Source organism: Trachurus japonicus, chromosome 16 (genome assembly GCF_045865225.1).
Source record: "Trachurus japonicus isolate A0001 chromosome 16, Traja_1.0".
In the NCBI taxonomy this organism is placed as follows: Eukaryota; Metazoa; Chordata; class Actinopteri; order Carangiformes; family Carangidae; genus Trachurus; species Trachurus japonicus.
The window spans coordinates 34,234,696-34,255,675 of NC_140922.1; the positions used below are offsets into that span (position 1 = coordinate 34,234,696).

The following is a 20,980-nucleotide window of genomic DNA, read 5'->3' on the forward strand; positions in this document are numbered from 1 at the left end:
CGGTTGCATATCACAAGCAACTCAATCATATTTTTCATGCTGCATTCACGTGAAATTGGGCAGACGGCAGACGGACGACAGCCACTGCACGTAACGGCATAAACAAGCCTCTATGTAAACAAGTGGTCTGTCAGCACGAGGCAAAACAATACTGTACACGTGACAATATGTTGTCATGGCGATGTGGTATTGTTTTACCGGCTTTCTCTGGACTTCTGTGACTAAAATGACATCTGATTTGTTAGCGACGGCCGTCTGCCATAGACGTCGGAACTAGGGGTGCGGGGGTGCGGCCGCACCCCCTCCCATCCGCCCCCCCTCCCGCACTCCACCAGCCTCCCTATATCCACAGAATTAGCTTTAAAAAAAAAAAAATCTGAAAAACCAGAATTTATCTGACTTACATTTATCTCATATAACGCAGACCTATGCTTTTGATGTGATATACAGTCTGCCTGGCTTCTGGCGTATGGAGTCAGGCTGCTGTAGCGCTTCACTCCAACCATTTCATTAGAAAACGCTGTAGTACTCCAGGCCTGTGTGGAGCGTGTATGGCGCTGTAGCGCTGCCACACATAAACACCAACAACAGAGAAGAAGACAGAAAGCTTCCCCGCAGTATTCAAACTCCAGACATTACAAGTGGATTAAATGTTGACGAGTCGTGTCAGTGAAAATGTGACGATCGATAATGATTTAACGGGCGAGATTCAGCTGCAGTGTCCGAGGGACCGAATTACGTCCATAGACTGTAGCTGTAGGCTACACAGCGGTGTGTCTCGGTACAGGTACTGTAGAGCGGTCAGGATATGACATCATCGTTTCAGAAAAGATCCGTTTTGGGTGTTTTCGGACCACAGATGTGCAATGCTTCATAAAAGAAAAGTCCAGGTGCTTCAGCTGGCCTTTGAGAGAGACTGGACCCGGAAATGTCCAACCCAGTGGAAAGACGCTGTTCTTTAATGGCCACACTCGCCGCATACAACTCTTCTAAAGGTAACGCTAAGCCTCATTTAATGCATTTTGCCCGCCGTGGCATTGTTTATATTGTTTAGGCTATATCTTAAAGCTGAGTGGGTCTTGTCCTGTCTGAATGTATGCTGCATCTGGCTGTGTGGTCTAGTAGCTTCAGTTGTTTCAGTGATGCGCAATGGCTGCGTGCGTGCGTAAAAGAGAGATGGCACACTGTGTGTGTGTGTGTGTGTGTGTGTGTGTGTGTGTGTGTGTGTGTGTGTGTGTGTGTGTGTGTGTGTGTGTGTGTGAAAGAGGGAGCAAAAATCCCGCACCCCCTCTCAGAAAATAGTTCCGACGTCCATGCCGTCTGCAGTGACTTTTCACAGACGCCACCTCCACCTGAGCCGACAGCTCCGGTGTCTCCGCTGAGTTTCCGTGGTTTCCTACCGTCACGCTGCCACTGAACGTAAAAACATGGAGACACCGCATGGCAGCAGCACCGAGCTTACCCGCTCCATGGAGATATGAATGATATGAACGGCTAATTCAGAGCTGAAAGGAACACTTCACTTTGTTGATGGGGGGGATTACTGATTAATGAAAAACAGACTGAAGAACCAAACAATCGATTTTCCTGAATAGATAACAGGAGAAGTGACACAATGTCCCTTCAAATTTGTATTTTATTGCTACGTACTTTTTTACTATCTTTTGTACCTTTTGTGTCTGCACCTGTCACCACATCAATTTCCTTGTGCTGTAAAGTGACCTACTGCTCTTGGCAATAAAAAATATTTCTGATTCTGACTCTTGATTCTGATAAATCCATAGCGCAACAGTGAAACATTTATTTATACATTAATTATGAGTTATTTATTCATTAATTCATTGATGTGTTAATGATCAGTTGTGGAAAAACATTCTGCACTACAGCATTTTGACCAGCAGAGGTCACCATCAAGCTGAAACTATTAGCAGTCAGCTCGCAGTTGCTAAACTCTAACAACACTTAACTGCTATCTGGATCAATTCCGAGCAGAATTAAATGGAATATTGTTTAAATCATGTCTTGTCAGGTATGGGCAACTTTTTCTCTGTTTACCGTCTTTATTGAAGTTTGCTCCAGTGCAGCCTGATGTCTCTCTCTGTCGCTCCACATGAACTGGAAGAGGCAGACACAGGCTGCACATGGAAGCAGGAAGGCAGGACTTACAATTGCTAGATAGTCTCTGATTGATCAGACTGGTGCTGCTCTTCTGCTCGTAAAGAGCCAATGGAATATCAAATATACGGTTCAGTGTCAGGAATGATTTGCAATGTAGTATCAGTTGTTTTTTTCTATTTGATCATTTGATTTGATCATTGTAACTTTTAGGATATTGTTATTTTTTTCCAATATGAATTTTTTATCACACAGTTATTACTTTTTATTAGATAATCATCCTAATTCACATTTCAATCTCAACTATCACGCTTTTGTCACATGTGTGACTTTAATCTCCTGATTGACTTCACATTATTAGGGTCCGGGCAGCTAAGCTGCCGGGACACTATTGTATTCCTAGGAATTCTTCTTTAGGGTCCGGGCAGCGCAGCTGCCAGGACACTATTGTATTCCTAGGAATTCTTCTTCTTCTTCAGGACCCTATTGTATTCCTAGGAATTCTTCTTCTTCTTTCTTTCTTTCTTTCTTTCTTTCTTTCTTTCTTTCTTTCTTTCTTTCTTTCTTCTTCCAAGGAAGTCATACTTCCCATGGGCGAAAACTCACCAAACTTTGCACAAAGGTTCAATCCCATGCCAGATTCACTCAACTCCAAGGACATGTGCCCCCCCCTCCTAGGGGGGGCACAATAAGCGTTTAAATTTAAAAACTTTAAAAATTCCTACCAAACCAACGGTAGATGCTACAGTGTTGAAACTTCACCACAATGTAGCCTCAATACTGCTGAAACTTTTGTCCACTTAAACTTATTACAAATTATGAAGTCCATCACTCTGTTTTTTTCAATAACTGTAAAACTTTTAAAATGTATCTCCTCCCACAATTTTTGCTCAATTGTCACCAAACTTGCTACAGAGCATCTCCAGACTGTCCTCCACAAAACTTGTTTCTCGGATTTTTGATTAAGCAAAAATTGAGCCTACAGTGCATGAAAACGTTTGACTGTAAACAGTACTGTAAACATATACCATCAAATTCTTGCTAAATTCATTTTCAAACTTCCTGAAAAAAAATGAGAATATTCTGGAGTCATGGTTGATGAAGTTTAGCAAATATCAGAATTTTATCTCAAAAACTGAATTTTTGAGAACATTTTGAATTCTGCTCTCATGGGAACAACTGCAGCCAATGTGAGAGTGGAATTTTTAAACATCATATTTTCTCTTATGAAGCAAAACACTTATCATTAAAAACAAATCACCAACATTTCCATGCTGTCAAGATGCAATTTATGTATTATCAGATTTTTGTTTAGATGACTGAATTATTGACATTTTGACCATTTCATCACAACAGCTGCCCGGGCACTGGCTCACCTGAGTGGATAAATGAAGCTACACAGCAGGTCTCACTACCAGCTAATTAGCTCAGCGAGTTAGAAGGTGGCTCTTCGTGTCAGAGATTGTGAGTTCGAGACCCAGCGAGCGTGATGATGATGATGATGATGACAGATCAAAATGTCAGATGTCCTAAAACTATTTTGCTGTCTAAATGCATTTTATGTATTAACAGATTTTTGTTTAGATAACAGAAATCTGCGTTCACAACTGCTGCCCGGACACTGACTCCCTGAGTCTATTTGAGAAGACACACACCATGTCTCACTTCCAGATAATTAGCTCACTGAGTTAAGCGCTGGTTCTTGGTGTCAGAGGCTGTGAGTTCAAGACCCAGCCAGGGTGATGATGATGATGACAGATCAAAATGTCAGTTGTCCTCAACACGAAACACAAGACAATTGTCCTAATGGTGGCATCACAGCAAGCTTCTAATTTTAAAAATCCAAATAGCTTGGACTGGACTATGTGCGAAGGCTCCTAACATCTTAGAGTCACAGTAGATGTTTAACAAATACATATCATTACCTCAAAAACTGATTTTTCTTTTTACTGTGGTTTCAAATCTGCCTACACGACAGTGAATGGCTTACTCAATTTGTGAAGCCACTGTTGAACTGCTACTTCTCAATTAGCTCAGTGCGATAGACAACGGTCTTTGGTTCCCGAGGTTGTGGGTTCAATCCTCAACTGGTCCAAATTGGACATTATAAGGTCAACTGTCTTGTCTTCCTATTCTCCTGTTTGTTGCTCAGAATTGCCTAAATTTGCCCAAAAGTAGACCGGACCCGACCCATCGCTGCGCAGCAGCTATAATTTTTCTTTTGAAACCCAGGTCACTGCCTGGGACAACGCTGCAACCAGAGGGAAACATCTCATGTTTATATGTAAACACTGTGTGACTGGTGAACACCTGACCGTGCACCTGGCAGAGGGCGGGGTCGTAGAGGATCTGGGTGGGTGGGGTGTTCTCTAATGTAAGGTGACAGTCACATGGCAGAAAAACACAACAACCGGTTATCTTTGTACAAAGTATTTAAATTTACTCAGATGTGGTCACAGAGTGTATAAACAGCCTGAAGCAGACTGAGCTGCAGCTGAGTCTCTGACTGACGGAACTGAAACTAAACCAAGAAAAACCTCCTCCCAGTGTCGTCCTGTCCTGGGATTGGTCCACAGGTGTCAGGTGTCTTCTGGCTCCATCAGGTCTCTGCAGTGACCGTGACCTTGTATCATCTAACTGCGTCACTCGACTCTCTGTCATTTCATTAATATCAGAAGGTGAAATGCAGCGGAGAGACACCGACAACGTCTCCACTCATTAAAAGGTAAGTGACTGTTAATGTTAATGACAGGATTTGGAGATAAAATACCAGGAAAACAACAAGAAACAGGGACGGTTTTAAGAAATTAAACAACAATCTGTTAGTGTTTTGCTTTTTAACTTGTGGCCTGTTTAGAAGTTAGTTCAAAAACCAGATCTGTGTCAGTTTATCAATAACCTATCCAAGATTTTAATATATGGACTAAAAATATCTCTATCAGTAGTTCAATTATTGTTGTCATCTTCTTTTCTTTTTGCTTTTCTATTATATCTAGGTTTTTATTTTATTTTCATTGTTTATGTTTTCCGCACATTTATTGCCATTTTTCCTCTTTGTTTCTTTTGTTGTTGTTGTTTTGTTTTGTCTTGTTATTTTCAGAACTTTGGAATGGTCTTATTGTTATTGTTGCACTACATCTTTAATTTGTTATAGCATGGTATATTACATGTATGAAAGCCTAGGCAGGCCATACTCTTATTAATTTCTTTTTTACTCTTTTATAGTGGTATAACTTAAGCTTTGTTTTTTTCAAGATAATGTGATAATCTTAGGTCAAAAATATTTCAATTTTCTATTTACATCAGCATTTTATATCTTTATATTTCATATTTGTCAGCCACCAAAAACAGTGATGAGTGGTCACCCAAAATCAGCTCACTAACATTAATTTCATCCATCCAATATCAGATACAGTTTAATTAAAGATGAAAAAAAAATGTTGTCATACACTTCAGAGCCTTTCTTCTCTACAGGTGAAATGGAGAAACTGCATCAATCACAGCTCGACCCCGAGGAGGGAGGAGACAGGAAACCAGATGGAGACGCTCAGAGAAAAAGGAAGACAGAAAGTGATGGAGATGAGAGACGAGGTAGGACATGTTCTACAGACACAGCTACAGACTGTTACAGACTCATATTATTGTGTAAATAAGTTGTCATATAAAACGTGTCTCGTCGTGTGTTTATCCACAAATACACCAATGTGTTATGTTTGTAAGACTGTCAAACTAGTTTCAGAGCTGTGTTCATTTGACCTTTCCCAGAATAAAAACTGAGTTGTTTTCTGTTTTCATTAAAGGTAAAAGACACAAGAGAGCAGATGGAGGAAGGTCTGATCTGGTCAGCAGTGACCTGCAAGATGTGTGAGTAGACCCGTTAGAAACATTAATAATAACGGTAATAACATTTTATTTTTATTTTTTTACCAAAAGCACAATAAAATCAGGTTGAATAGAAGGAACTGAGATAAAAACAGAAACATTGACAGAATTAATCAAAAGCCAAGTTAATTATTTAGAAATTCAGCTGTCAGTTAAAATATTATGTGTTTAATTATGTGTTTCTAATGAAGCCAAATGCAAAAAACGATCATATGAGGAATCCAAAGGATTGGCGAAGCTTTGCGGATGCTTGGTGGTTGAGTGGTTAGAGCTCGTCCCGTATGGACAGAGTCTGCCCCTAAGCAGTGATCACTAGTTCAACTTCTGGTTATTCCCCCAGTCTCTCTCCCTGCTTTCCTGTCCCTGTCCCAAAATAAAGCCATAAAATACCAAAAATATACTTCAAGAGAAGAAGCTTTCTAAGTGTCAGAGGAGACATGTTTAGTCTTGTCCTTGGTCTTCATGTTCCAGTGGAGTCTCCCTGAAGAGCGACCGCTCCATGGGTCTTCCTGTGAAGTTCAGTGGAGAAGGGGATCCTCCTGATGAACAGTGAGAAAGACAACATGTCCTCCAACACTGAATAAAATATTTCTGTAAAACATCACTGTCAGTGTGAGATCTTCCTGTGTTTTCAGTCTGCACATGTATTTACAGATGGATACACTCAGGAGCTTCCAGTGACCAGACTGCTTCAAGTCAGACCCTGAACCAAAAGGTGGGTGTATTTAAAGAAATGGGAAAAGAAAATCCCAACATCTGAGCCACCCCCTCCCTGAATCATGGAATCCTGAGTCCATATCACATGGCATTTCCCCCTATGAACCCACTACATCAGTTCACCCACCCCACCGCACCCCGACCTGAAACCTGCCTCCCTGCCCTAATACGTTTCCATCCTTCCTTCTCTTGTTTCTCTTTATCATATATATGGAAAATATAATTGAACAGAAATTACTTTATTTCAGGATTTTGAGCACAGAGTTTCAGAATTCATAAAATCAAACATGATGAACGTTTTGGACGTCCTCAGTTCCAGTGGAGAGTGTGAGAAAGGTAAAGAAAAGGAGGAGGAGGTTGATGAAGAGCTGATTCAGTCAGAAACTGGAGCCAAAGAAGGATTTCTGCAGATCGTCCTGCATGTTTTGAAGACCATGAAACAAGATGCGTACGTCTCCCTCCTCCAGCAAAGTAAGAGATATGAAATATTGATACTGAAATATCCTCTCAGGAAGATTATGTGTGAGTTCAGAGTCCTAGTATATGTTTCTACTACATGTATGGAATTTGGTAGACACATCAAACATAAAGAGACTTACTGAAATAAAAGTAAGTCAGCCATCCTCTGTAGTTTTGGGTCTGTTTGGCAATGTATTACGTAAGTACTTCAAAAAACTTGTACATCAACTTTGGTCGACCTGATCACAAGGCTTTTGTGATGCTGAATTGCATGGATGGATAGATAGATAGATAGATAGATAGATAGATAGATAGATAGATAGATAGATAGATAGATAGATAGATAGATAGATAGATAGATAGATAGATAGATAGATAGATAGATAGATAGATAGATAGATAGATAGATAGATAGATAGATAGATGGGCATGGGCGACTCTGAAACTTCTCCCAACCCTTAGTTGACATTAGGGTGAGTAGATAATGAGTGAAATTTGAATTTTGGGTGAACTATCGCTTTAAGTTGCCTAATGATAAATCTTTCTTCAATTAGGGTTTCATGGAACACTCAACATATATCAGCAGAAACATAAATCCTCTATGAGAAAGACATATGAGTACATGTCTGAAGGGATTACACACAAGGGAAATATCATGCCCTTCAATAAAATATACACAGAGCTCTACCTACTTGATGGAGGCATCAGAGAAGTCAACAGTGAACACGAGGTGAGACAAACTGAGAAGGCCATCAACCGACCGAGGTCAGAAGAAACACCAATCAAGTGTTATGACATCTTCAAGCCCTTACCCAAACATGAGAAACAAGTCAGAACGGTTCTCACCCAGGGGATCGCAGAAATCGGTAAAACTGTGCTGGCACAGAAGTTCATGCTGGACTGGTCCGAGGACAAGGCCAATCAGGACATCCAGCTCCTGTTTTCACTTCCTTTTAGGGAGCTGAATTTACTCAGAGATAAGGAGACAAGCCTGATGGAGCTTCTCTATGTCCTCACTCCAGACCTGAAAGAATCTGGACTCAAAGACCTGAAGATGTACAAAGTCCTGTTTGTACTGGACGGTCTTGATGAATGCAGACTGCCCCTGGATTTTAATGGAAACAAGAGATGCTGTGATGCTACACAGGTGGCCTCAGTAGATGTGCTGCTAACAAACCTCATTGCAGGTAATCTGCTACCAAAAGCCAGTGTGTGGATCACTACCCGACCGGCTGCAGCCGGCTGCATCCCTCCACAGTATGTTGACCGGGTGACTGAGATTCGAGGCTTCAGTGACCAACAGAAGGAGCAGTACTTCCACAAGAAAATTTATGATGAAAACTTGGCCAAAAGAGTAGTCACTCACATCAAGTCAACAAGAAGTCTCCACATCATGTGCCATGTGCCGGTGTTTTGCTGGATTTCCTCCATTGTCCTGGAAAAAATGTTCGCCAGTGCAGGAGGAGGGAAGATGCCAAAGACACTGACTCAGATGTACATCCACTTCCTGGCACACCAGACCACACAGATGCAAGCCAAGTACTGCAAAGAGCAAGAACTGGACCCTCAACACACTTACAAGACAATTATTTCCCTTGGGAAGTTGGCCTTCGAGCAGTTGCAGAAAGGCAACCTGATCTTCTATGAGGAGGATCTTAGAGAGTGTAGGATTGATGTCAAAGAGGCATCTATCTACTCAGGGGTCTGCACTCAGGTCTTCAAGGAAGAGTCCTGGTTGCAGCACCAAGTCTTCTGCTTTGTCCATCTGTCTGTCCAAGAGTTTCTTGCAGCCCTGTTTGTCCATGTGACGTACAAGGTCAGTGGTGTCAACCTGATGATCAAGGAATCTGGAGAATCACCCAAAGCAAAGTCTTTGTCCGACGTACACAAAGCAGCAGTGGACTGTGCTTTAGAAAGCAACAATGGCCACCTGGATCTCTTCCTGCGTTTCCTCCTCGGACTCTCTGTGGACTCCAGTCAGGATCTGCTCAGAGGCCTGAAGATTCAGGTCCAAACCTGTGACTCTCAGAGTCGCGAGGAAACCATCAAGAACATCAGAGACAGAATCCAGCAGAGTCCTCACCCTGACCGGTGTATAAATCTCTTCCACTGTCTGAGTGAGTTGAACGATGACTCTCTGGTGAAGGAGATCCAGAAGTACTTGGACTCAGGTCGAGACTCTGGTACAGATGAATTCTCTTCAACTCAGTGGGCAGCTCTGGTCTTTGTGTTGCTGACCTCTCAGGAGAATCTAGAGCTGTTCGAACTGAAGAAGTACTCCAGGAATGAAGAAGGTCTTCAGAGGCTCCTCCCAGCCCTCGAAGCATCCAGATCAGCAAAGTAAGTGTCTCTTCAAATCTATAATCTATAACATATCATGAGTGTTTGCACACAGCTATCAAACTCAGTTTTGCAGATGACTCCATGTTATACAAACTTCAAGTCTTTTGTGTTTGTCCATCAGGTTGAATGACTGTGGACTCAGTGCAACCTGCTGCCAGGCGCTGTCCTCCTCTCTCAGCTCAGCATCAGAGCTGTGTGATTTAGACTTGAGTGACAATAGCTTACAAGACTCTGGAGTTGAGCTCCTCTGCCCCGGACTCCAGAGTCCACACTGCAGACTGAAGACACTCAGGTGAGCAACATACATTTTTTTGGATCTCTTCCAGTTCCTGATATTTTGTCACCGGTAGTTAAACATCAGCAGATCATTGTGTTTTTTGCCAACCCCTTTTTTCCTGAAGTTTTGATTTGAAGAAGACATGATGGTAAATATCCCTAATACTTGAAGGGTCTTCTGCACAGGATTGACCCCAGGTGACCCCCACCAATAAGGAGCTGGGACACATCTTCAGTTGTACCAACTTGACGACTCCCAGATGGTTTATATATATATATATAAAAAAAGGCTTAATTGGCACTGGTTTGAACATAACATCTACGAGAGTAAACTCTTCCTTCCTGGGTTTACTCGTGTTTAGAAAACCTGTGTACACCCACTGATGTCAGTCAAAAAGGGGGTATAATATCCACTCATCGTCCCTGCAAGATTTGTCCTAATGACTTCTCTGTTCGTCCCTTCAGACTTAACAGATGTGGTCTCACCCAGAGATGCTGTGAACAGCTGGCTTCAGTCCTCAGCTGTTCCTCATCACAGCTTCAGGAGCTGGACCTGAGCGACAATGACATTGGAGACGAAGGAGTGCAGCGACTCAGCATCGGACTGGGAAATGAGTGCTGTAAACTGGAAACACTCAGGTAACGTTACTCTGGAACAGTGGTCGTCCCTCACCATGACTCTGTCCTGACACACTCAGCTTTCCCTCTTTACATTTTAGTAGCTTTTGTTTGAGTCGAATTTGAATTCTGCTGCTCACCAGGTTGTCGTTCTGCTGCGTTACGGAGAGAGGTTGTGGTTTCTTGGCCTCAGCAGTAAAGTCCAACCCCTCCTACCTGAAAGAGATTGACCTGAGCTACAATCACCTGGGAGAGTCTGGAGTGAAGCTCATCTCTGAAGCTCTGGAGGAGGGACAATGTGAATTAGCAAAACTGAGGTAAAAAAACATTGTTGACGTGCTGCTATGTCACAAGAAAATTTCATTACTAGTCCAGTGATATGGATAAAAAATAATGAAATTTGATTGGTGGTGGTCAGAACAAGTCTTACCTCATCAGGCTGACATCTTTAATGAGAAGTGACTTTCTGTACCTTGTGATCCAGATCTTCTTGACAGCATGTTTCACATTCTCCCACAGAGTTGACCACAATGCAGAATGCTGGCTAAAATCTGGACTGACTAAATGTAAGTTACTAAAAGAGATTCAGTGTTGACATCACACGCACAATGTGCAGTCACATTGCTGATCACAGGGAGAAACTTTGGCACCGGTCAAACCTGGTCATAATGAAACTTTGACAGATGATTTCATTAGAGTCGACAAGACCATATACAGCTGCCGAGTGTAATGGCAGTAGCCTGAGTGTCCTACACAATGATTGATAATCACCTCTATTGGTTGATGGATGAGCTACAGTAGGTTTGAGACTGAAGGTCAAGTTTTCCACCTTGGTTGTGGGCAGATTTGAACCAGAAAACAAAACTCCAGGTTTGTGGTGGATGATATTAGACTTGTGTTATTTCTAATTTGATCTCTTCCTCCTGCCTCAGATGCATGTGATCTCACACTGGATATGAACACCGCCCACAAACTCCTCATTATCTCTGATGGAAACCGAAAAGTTAACTGGGGCAAAGAGCAGCAGCCGTATCCCGACCACCCTGACAGGTTTGACTACTGGAACCAAGTCCTGACCCAGCAGGGCCTGAGCAGCCGCTGCTACTGGGAGGTGGAGTGGGGAGGGAACTGGGCCGTGATCGGGGCAGCCTACAAGAGCATCGGTCGCAAGGGTGTCAGCAACAACTGTTTGTTGGGATTCAACAGGAAGTCCTGGACTCTGCACTGTTATTTTCAGATGTACACTGCATGTCATGAAGGCAAGAGCTTTGCTGTTGCCGTTCCCCCCGGGGGTAGCCGCAGGGTGGCGGTGTATCTGGACTGGGAGGCTGGCATCCTGTCCTTCTACAGAGTCTCTCCTGGAAGGTCACTGACACATCTCCACACCTTCTTCACCACATTCACTGAGCCTGTGTACCCAGGGTTTAGAGCCGCCGGTTCCTCCATCACACTGTGTCAGCTGAAATAGCTCAGAGGATCTTTCCTGTCAGTTCTTTATTCGTCAAGTTTCCGGTGTGTAGTGGCTTTAACTAAAGAAACTCACTAAACACTATAGACGAACATACATTAAAGGTTGGGTCTGAAGTTTTGTGCCCAAAAATAAACATTAGACTTGTACAAATGAAATCCGTCTTAATAGTCACCTATGGGCTTCTAGTCCTGTGCCTGTATTTTGGTCTTTTACTCTGTTTTGTTCAGGTTTTGTTATGCACGTGGACGTTTCTGGGTGGAGCGAGAGAGTCGCAAATGAGCATAGATATCTCTGGCGAGAGAGTCTGTGTTTTCTCTCCAGCCAATGACGGAGCTCAGGTGAAGCTACGTGCAGCAGAGTAGGAGGCTCAGGGCTCCTAGCCGCACTAGCTGTCTCTGACGCTAACGAGTGCTAGCACGTCTCTCTCTCTCAGCAGCAGCAGTCAGGACCACAAAGTAAAATAAATACAGTCTGAGTGTAGCCGCGGACCGATTCCCGACCGTCACCGACACTGGTAACATGTATTAGGGCCGTTGTAGTGAGCTAGAATCCGCCGCTAACGACGTCTTCCCAGTTCACCACAACGGCATAACAACATAACACGGAGGCTCCCGGTGTTGGTGACGGTCGGCTATCAGCCCACGGCTCCAGCGCTTCTTTCGGACTGTATTTCCTTTCCTTTGTTGTCATGACAACGGCTGCTGGCAGGAGCAGGAGGCTACACAGCTTAGCCCGAGAGGAGGGGCTGAGTTTCAATGTTTTGTTTACAAACTGAAACGAACAAAACTCAGAAGGGGACGTGGCTCCATCTGATCAGAGAGTTGGAGTATTGGTTCTTGGCTCACTACGCTTCAGTTTTTGTTTGTAGTGATGTTTTTGTTTGGATACAGGTCTACACAGGAATTAATCAAATATAATCAAATCAACTTTATTTATATGGCACTTTTCATACGTTGCAGTAACACAAAGTGCCTCACAGAGGATAAAAACAAGACAAAACAAAACAATACAATCACCAATGAACCAATGCTACTTTTTGTAATCCATAATAACGACTAAAATATGAGTGTTTAATATTGTAGATTGTCATAACAAACTTCTGTGGGGTATGTAAAATAAAATTTAATCAGATTTTTTCCAACTGTGTCTCTGTCACAGTCAAAACTGAACTGATTCCATGACATCAACCATGAAGACTATGAACTGATCATTGATGATGTGTGTGAGTTCAGATCAATCAGTGACTGAAAATCACATAGCCCACTGCATTAAAATACAGAAAATGTTATACTTTATATTCAAAATGTAAAGAATAAAAAAAAAATCTTGTCAATAATATTTACCTTTCATTTACATTCAGTTTGTACAGATGGAATTATGTACATTGTTGTGAAACATTCTGCAGTACCGCTTTTTGACCAGCAGAGGTCGCCATCGAGCTCTGACTTCTACTTCTGTTTCTTTGAAATTATATACAAAGAACATCGATTTTTACTGTTTGAAAAGCTTTTAGAAAAGATTATCTCTTAAAGGGCAACTTCGGTTTTTTTCAACCTGGGCCCTGTTTTCATGTTTTTCTGTATACGTGAGTGATGGATAATACTTTTATTGAGGTCGCTGCAGTATTGAGCCGGGCAGGCAGCCTGCAGCCCAGCTAACGCTCTTCCACGGGGCAAGTGGCTCCCGTCAAAGTTCGCCCTATAAACGGGCATTTGTTTCAAACTGACAGGCTCAGATAGTTACAATGAGTGTCCGACAACAAACTAGAAAGGAGAAATGAACGTGTTTCTACCTCTCTACCTATAGCACGTCTCTTCTTCTTCTGACTGGCAGTAGTCATCCCCGGTCAAAGTGGTCACAGCAGACCCTGTGGTCGGCACGGCGACGGCGCAGTGCATCGACAGGAGTGTCAGCATCCATTTGTAGCACAGCTAACTGTTAGCCCTAACTTGTGAAAGCAGCGCTAAAAGCAGCCCAACATTTTGTTGTTACAATTTGTAAATTCTCCGGTCGTTTCTCTTCACCTTTTTTTTTTTTTTTTTTCAATGAGCTTTATTGAAAACAGCTGTACATATAAACAGATGTACAAAGAACAGGGTTGTACGTACAATTATACAATAGAACAACAGACAGGTGCTCCAATATCTATCAGTAATCATAAATAATAAATAAATCACAATAAAATAAGGAAATTATTAGCAATGTTAGTAAACATTCAATCGAAGGAAGGATAATAAATAAATGAACAAATAATATGACAGACGAAAAATAAATAAATAAATTTAAAAAATAGAAAAAGGAAAGAAAAGGGGACAGAATGTAAAAGCTTTATTCTTCTTTGAAAAATCTCTCGTAAATATCTATGGATGTGATGCTTTGTTTAGTGTCAATTAGTGTAAGGGATTTCATGTATTCTTTGAACTCATGCAAGAAACCTCTAAAGTTGGGTGATGTTTTGGAGTATTTGCATTTATGTATGTGAAATTTGCCATACAAAATGAATAGGTTTGTAATAAAGGTGATGTCATTTTCTTCATGGGCAAAAAACATAATCACACTTTTACAGTCAATTATAATGTTTATCTTGATTTTACACACTATATATTGTTCAAGTTGAGTCCAGAAATTGATGGATTGAGCACAGTGGAAGAATAAATGAGTTAAGGATTCTGGTTCTGTATTGCAAAAACTGCATTTGTTTTCAATATCTAAAAATTTAGAGAAATATAAATTTGTTGGATATATAGTGTGTAATATTTTGATGTGAACCTCTTTTATTTTATTGGAAATACAAAACTTATAAGGCAAAGTCCAGGCCTTCTTCCAGTCAGTGTCCATAAAGATGTTATCCCAAAATGATTTCCCTCGTGGAGTAATTTTCCTCTTTTCATAAAAAATATTACGTACAGTATATGTTTGTTGTTGCATTTTGAATGCATTACATCAAGTCCATTTAACATCAGAAGGGGTTTTATTCTTATTGTTTCTTGATATTGACAATGGTTTCTCATAAGGAGAGAAAGACCATTAGGGATTGCTTTAGTTACGTATTAAAATCTTTACTTGTAACAGGAAAGGATTTAAGACGAAGAAAACGTTCATAACTAAGCATTACACCATGACAATCAAAAAGGTCACATATAAAAATAATGTTCTTATCAATCCACTTCTGTTTAAATATGGACTTTTCTCTTCACGTCAGGTAACAGTTTTCCCCACCGGTGTTTTGCCGCGAGTTATCGCGAGATTTCAGAACGAGATTTCTGGCGTGGTAAGATTTGGACACAGATCACAGCAAACAGCGACCTCCAGCTAAAGGTAGAGACTATTACGTTCATTTCTCCTTTCTAGTATGTTGTGGGACACTCATTGTAACTATCTGAGCCTGTCAGTTTGAAAAAAATGCCCGTTTATAGGGCGCACTTTGACGGGAGCCACTTGCCCCGTGGAAGAGCGTTAGCTGGGCTGCAGGCTGTCTGCCCAGCTCAATACTGCAGCCACCTCAATAAAAGTATTATCCATCACTCACATACACAGAAAAACATATGAAAACAGGGCCCAGGTTGAAAAAAACCGAAGTTGCCCTTTAATTAGGCTATGTCTTTTTTTTCTTAATCATCACAATCAAGTCAAGGGCAATTGATCTCAATTATGTAAATGTATTAAACCAGGGGTTCTCAACTAGTCTCACTCTGGGCTCCACATTTTCCCATGGTCATTAAGTCGTGACCCACTTTTATAGAAACCAAGAATTTTTTTAAGCCTTAAAAAAATATTTTTGCTCTTTATTGAGCAAAGTGCATTTCAGAGCACATGAATGAAACTGAGGGGGACCATGACAACTGCATGTACGGAAGTGAATAAAAAAATATCAAACTGCACAAAATGGAGACCAACAAAACGATATATTTGACTTCTAATGCATCTCTGCATTCAGAGCATGTTCACAAAAGTGAATAAATATCAAATTGCACAAAATAAAACCCACAAAACAAAACAAGATTCACTGCATTCAGGCCACATTAATAAGAAACTGATATCTTTGCATTCAGAGCAAATGGAGCAAATAATAAGAAAGTGAGGAGGAGCATTACAACTGCATGTGTTCACGTGTCTCGTGTGCCTTTCAATATAAGTTATTTTTCAAAATAAAAGACATGTCCAACATCAGATGTGCATTAAAGCAGAAGTAAGTGGTCCGGTCGTTTTCGCTAATGCTGCGTTCCAGGCAGGCTTTTGAAATCGTAAATTACAGCTTCAAGTCACGACTTACGACTTTGTAGCGTTCCAGGCAACCCACTCGTGTTTTTCCGACCTGTTTTACCTGTGAAAGTCACTATAACGGCCACTCGTAACTTCTGACCCGTGAACTCGTACCAGATCGAACTGGTACCACTTCACGGTCGGAAAAATACGAGTTTCCTTGAATGCACCATAACAGTCCTCGTCGCTACGTCACCACATTCACGGCGTTCCTTGGCTGCACACACAGCCCTGCATGCCGTTCTCTCTCCTCATTGGATAAAAACTGTAGGATACGATAAATGTTTTCTCTTCGGCTCAGAGCAGAGCAGAGTGACTGACAGACCCGTGTTTCAGACCAAACACTCTATGTAAGTGATTGCTGTCGGAAGATACAACTATTTAAGACTTATATTAACACAAATATATCACTTACTTCTGCTTTAAATATTATTTACTTATTTGGACTCGGCTCACCAAACTTTTATAGATTAAACATACATTTGTCAGCTACATACCATTTAAAGATGGTTAAATATGACACATCAATCACAATATTCATTTGAATGGAAGAATCCAGACGAATAAGGGACGGTTGCAACATATTAAACATACATTCAATTTCACTAATTAACTTTAGATTTTTGTCTGAATAAGTACAGTATTCCTAAAATATGCATTGTCTTACAATAATACTATAGTATTATTTAGTTATTTAGTAATATTATAGAACATATATAGAACAGTTTGAGTTTTGTTTTGCGTAGAACATAGGCCTTGAGTCGAGGTTAAAGCAGAAGTAAGCGATCCGGTCGTTTTGGCTAATGCTGCGTTCCAGGCAGGCTTTTGAAACCGTAAGTTACAGCTTCAAGTCACGACTTACGACTTTGTAGCGTTTCAGGCAACCCACTCGTGTTTCTCCGACCTGTTTTACCTGTGAAAGTCACTATAACGGCCACTCGTAACTTCTGACCCGTGAACTCGTACCAGATCGAACTGGTACGACTTCACAGGTCGGAAAAACACGAGTTACGGGTTGCCTTGAACGCACCATAACAGTCCTCGTCCCTACGTCGCCACATTCACGGCGTCCCCTTGGCTGCACACACAGCCCTGCATGCCGTTCTCTCTCCTCATTGGATAAAAACTGTAGGATACGAGAAAAGTTTTCTCCTGGGCTCAGAGCAGAGCAGAGTGACTGACAGACCCGTGTTTCAGTCCAAACACTCTATGTAAGTGATTGCTGTCGGAGGATATAACTATTTAAGACTTATATTAACACAAAAATATCACTTACTTCTGCTTTAACAGTGGTAATAAAACTCAATAGCTCAGTGTGAGACAAGAAGAATGGAACTATTTGCAATACAAAAAACTCTCTACTTTTGGATGATTTGTTCACTGTATGACATCAAATAAATTTACTTTTCTCTAATTTTCATAGGAAAATATATGTGGCTACTTCTGTCCCATAGAACAAGATACAACTAGGCTATTGATGCAAATTGCCTATTTCATTATAGGAAGTTATCTGGGGAATTATTTTGAAATCTTAGTCCCTCATGGTTTAATATAATTGGCTGTTCAGTTTATCATGAGGAATAAAATAGATATATTGTGCCTATTTTAAGCTAAAAATGTTTCATTTTATACATTAGCATTTGCATAGTGCTTCCATATTCAAATGGAAGTTGTTGCAACCGTCCCCACCCTGTCAGCCATGACAAAACATCATGTAGCCTACTAGCTAGACACTGACACTGACACACATGCTGAGCAGGTCATTTAATAGTCAACAAAACAGTGATTCAAACTGGTTATGTTTGGATTAATTCATACAAAAGGTCAGGACAGTATGACAAAAATACAGCTCATGAAAAAAGCTACTTTCATACCCTTAAAACAACTTTCCCTCAGTACAAGCAGGAGCAGATGCTGAATATGTCTTTTCTATTCTTGGTGGGTAGAGGGTCTAACTGTGAATGTGCAGTGTGAGTGTCATCACTCGAGCATGTTTCTGGAGAAATAAGGCTTGTTGCAACCTTACCTTGTCTCCAGTCTCCCCTTAAGTCAACTTCCTGCATCATCCTCCTGGGAGTGGCACCTGAGAGTCGGATTTATTCGGGCTTCATCGGGTCTGTTCGGATTTATGTCTCAACAACGAAACTTTCTCTTAAACTGTGTCACACGACTTTGTCTTTGGAGCCTCTGTTGTTTCTTTGATATCAGATGGTGAAATGCAGCGGAGGGATGCTGGCAACATGTCCACCCGTTAAACGGTGAGTAAGGCTGTTACTGTTGCTGTAAATTTTCCGGTAGACGAACGGCGGGGTGACAACAAGAAACAACTCACACTGTTCCGTTCGTTGTGAGAAATTAAACATTTAACCTGTTGTTTCATCACCGCCATTTTAAACTGATTGTTTTGAAACTTGTAGCCTGTTTAGAAGTTAGTTCAAAAAAGTTTATCAATAACAACAGCGGGTTTAATAGGCTATAGCCTATGGAATAAAAAAAAAACCACACAATTTAAAGTTTTTTGATAGGGGAAATAAACTGACTTAAGATACAGGGTGTCTCATTTCTCTCTGATTTGGTCTACCTTTTTCTTCGCCGCATTTCTGCTGTAGCCTACTTTAATGACGACCTCCTGTTTTGAATACCTAGGTGACAAGTTTCCTCATGTCTGTATTTTAATGTTTAGACTAGATATGAGATAATAATCTTTTAGGCTCTGTTAACCACTTCTTTACTTCTCTTCCTCTGTCTCCTTCAGCACTTCCGATCCAGTCTTCTAAATAAATAAAAATAAAAATGAGAAAATCATCTATATAGAGTTACCTCCTCTGTAATTTATTTAAATTTTTAACGTAGGAGGTCCACATAAGCCTAAGAAAGTAATTTCTTATAGCATGGTAACTTACATGTATGGAGGCCTAAACAGGCCATATTCTTCATCATTGTTTACGTTTTTATATAGTGGAATAACAGCTTCTTTTTTTTCGAGATAATGTGAAACCAAAATTTGGTACCATGTCCATATTACAATGAGGTTATCCTGATTGAGTCTTGTAACATTTGCACAGAGACATTAAAGCAGAAGTAAGCGATCCGGTCGTTTTGGCTAATGCTGCGTTCCAGGCAGGCTTTTGAAACCGTAAGTTACAGCTTCAAGTCACAACTTACGACTTTGTAGCGTTCCAGACAACCCACTCGTGTTTTTCCGACCTGTTTTACCGGTGAAAGTCACTATAACGGCCACTCGTAACTTCTGACCCGTGAAGTCGTACCAGATCGAACTGGTACGACTTCACAGGTCGGAAAAACACGAGTTACGGGTTGCCTTGAACGCACCATAATGTCTTTTCAGCCGATGGAGTTAGCAGCCCCCGCCCTCGTCATGGATCTATTTGTCCTCGTCCCTACGTCACCACATTCAGGTGCATCCCTTGGCTGCACACACAGAGAGGACTGCCCCTTTATGCCGTTCTCTCTCCTCATCGGATAAAACTTGTAGGATACAAGGAAAGTTTTCTCCTCGGCTTACAGCAGAGCAGAGTGACTGACAGACCCGTGTTTCAGACCAAACACTCTACAGAAGTGATTGCTGTCGGAAGATACAACTATTTAAGACTTAGATTAACACAAAAATATCGCTTACTTCTGCTTTAACTAAATCTGTGTCCGGTGAATGTACAGGTGAAATGGAGAAATCACAGCGCGACTTTGAGGAGGAAGGAGATGGGAAACCAGATGGAGACGCTCAGAGACAAAGGAAGACAGAAAGTGATGGAGACAAGAGATCAGGTACACTAACATGTTCTTTGTTGTTTTACAGTGGGAGCCACAGATTCAATCTAACAGCACAAATAACTAAAATAGCTTAATTATGGAATCACAACATGAAATTTATTGTCATATAAAACTACCTTCTTGCTTATGCTTGTCCAAGAATTTGTTAAAATTGTATGTATTTCAAAAATGTTCACTAGTTTCAGAGCTGTGTTCATTTGACCTTTCACAGATAAAAGCCCAGAATAAAAGATTTGAAGTTGTTTTCTGTTTCCAATAAAGAGAAAAGACACAAGAGACCAGATGGAGGAAGAACGTCTGATCGGGTTAGCAGTGACCTGAAAGTTGTGTGAGTAGACCTGTTAGAAATAATTTTAAAAAATGATAATGGTAATAATAATAATAATATGATGTAATTTATTTATACTTTTCATTTAAGAGACACAGCTCAAAGTGGTTTACCATTACAAATCAAATTGCGAGAGTTCTGTTGCGAGAGTTCTGTTAGGGGAAACACTGGAATGTCATCCCCCGTCTCTCTGCCTGCTTTCCTATCTTTCTTAACTGTTCTATCAAGATAAAGGGATAAAATACCAAAACTGTACTTTAACAAACAAAAGCCCTCTCAAGTTCAGAAGAGACATGTTTAGTCTTGTCCTTGGTTACAGAGTCCAACCAGCAGCAGCAGCGTCTTCATGTCCCAGTGGAGTCTCCCTGAAGAGCGACCGCTCCAAGAGCCCACCTCCAGTCTTCAGTGGAGAAGAGGTTCCTGGTGAATGGTGAGAAGGACAACATGTCCTCCAGAGCTGGAGGACAGAGAAGAAAATCTTTACATTACATTGCTATTGCACTTCTGCCAATCCTGGGTGAGGGATCCCTCCTCTGTTCCTCACCCTGCAGAGGTTTCTCCTGTTTTTCCCTGTTAAAAGGGTTTTCTATGGAGTTTTTCCTCAGTGGATGTGAGGGTCTAAGGACAGAGGATGTTGCTACGATGCCATGTAAAGCCCTTTGAGACAAACTGTTTGTAAAAATGGGCTATACAAATAAAATTGCCTTTTCTTGGCT

General features: G+C 41.1%; 1 protein-coding gene, 1 long non-coding RNA gene and 1 pseudogene across 3 annotated transcripts in view; all 3 read left to right on the forward strand.

The window, feature by feature from the left end:
• The window catches only part of LOC146972738 (NACHT, LRR and PYD domains-containing protein 3-like), a 42,276-nt pseudogene that overhangs the window by 10,200 nt on the left and 11,096 nt on the right, over positions 1-20,980 (forward strand). Inside the window, exon 5 of the transcript XR_015037902.1 lies at positions 20,584-20,680. The product of XR_015037902.1 is annotated as an NACHT, LRR and PYD domains-containing protein 3-like (transcript). The remainder of the gene's footprint in view (positions 1-20,583; positions 20,681-20,980) is intronic.
• LOC146972740 (uncharacterized) lies at positions 4,686-5,709 on the forward strand. Its single transcript, XR_015037905.1, has 2 exons — positions 4,686-4,840; positions 5,590-5,709. It is a non-coding gene; the product is annotated as an uncharacterized LOC146972740 (long non-coding RNA).
• On the forward strand, positions 6,652-11,898 carry LOC146972741 (NACHT, LRR and PYD domains-containing protein 3-like). The gene is made up of 8 exons (XM_085803147.1): positions 6,652-6,712; positions 6,963-7,185; positions 7,728-9,513; positions 9,638-9,808; positions 10,258-10,431; positions 10,554-10,727; positions 10,930-10,976; positions 11,343-11,898. Exons 2-8 carry the CDS (start codon positions 7,002-7,004, stop codon positions 11,876-11,878), a joined length of 3,072 nt encoding a protein of 1,023 aa, XP_085659273.1. The 5' UTR covers positions 6,652-6,712; positions 6,963-7,001; the 3' UTR covers positions 11,879-11,898.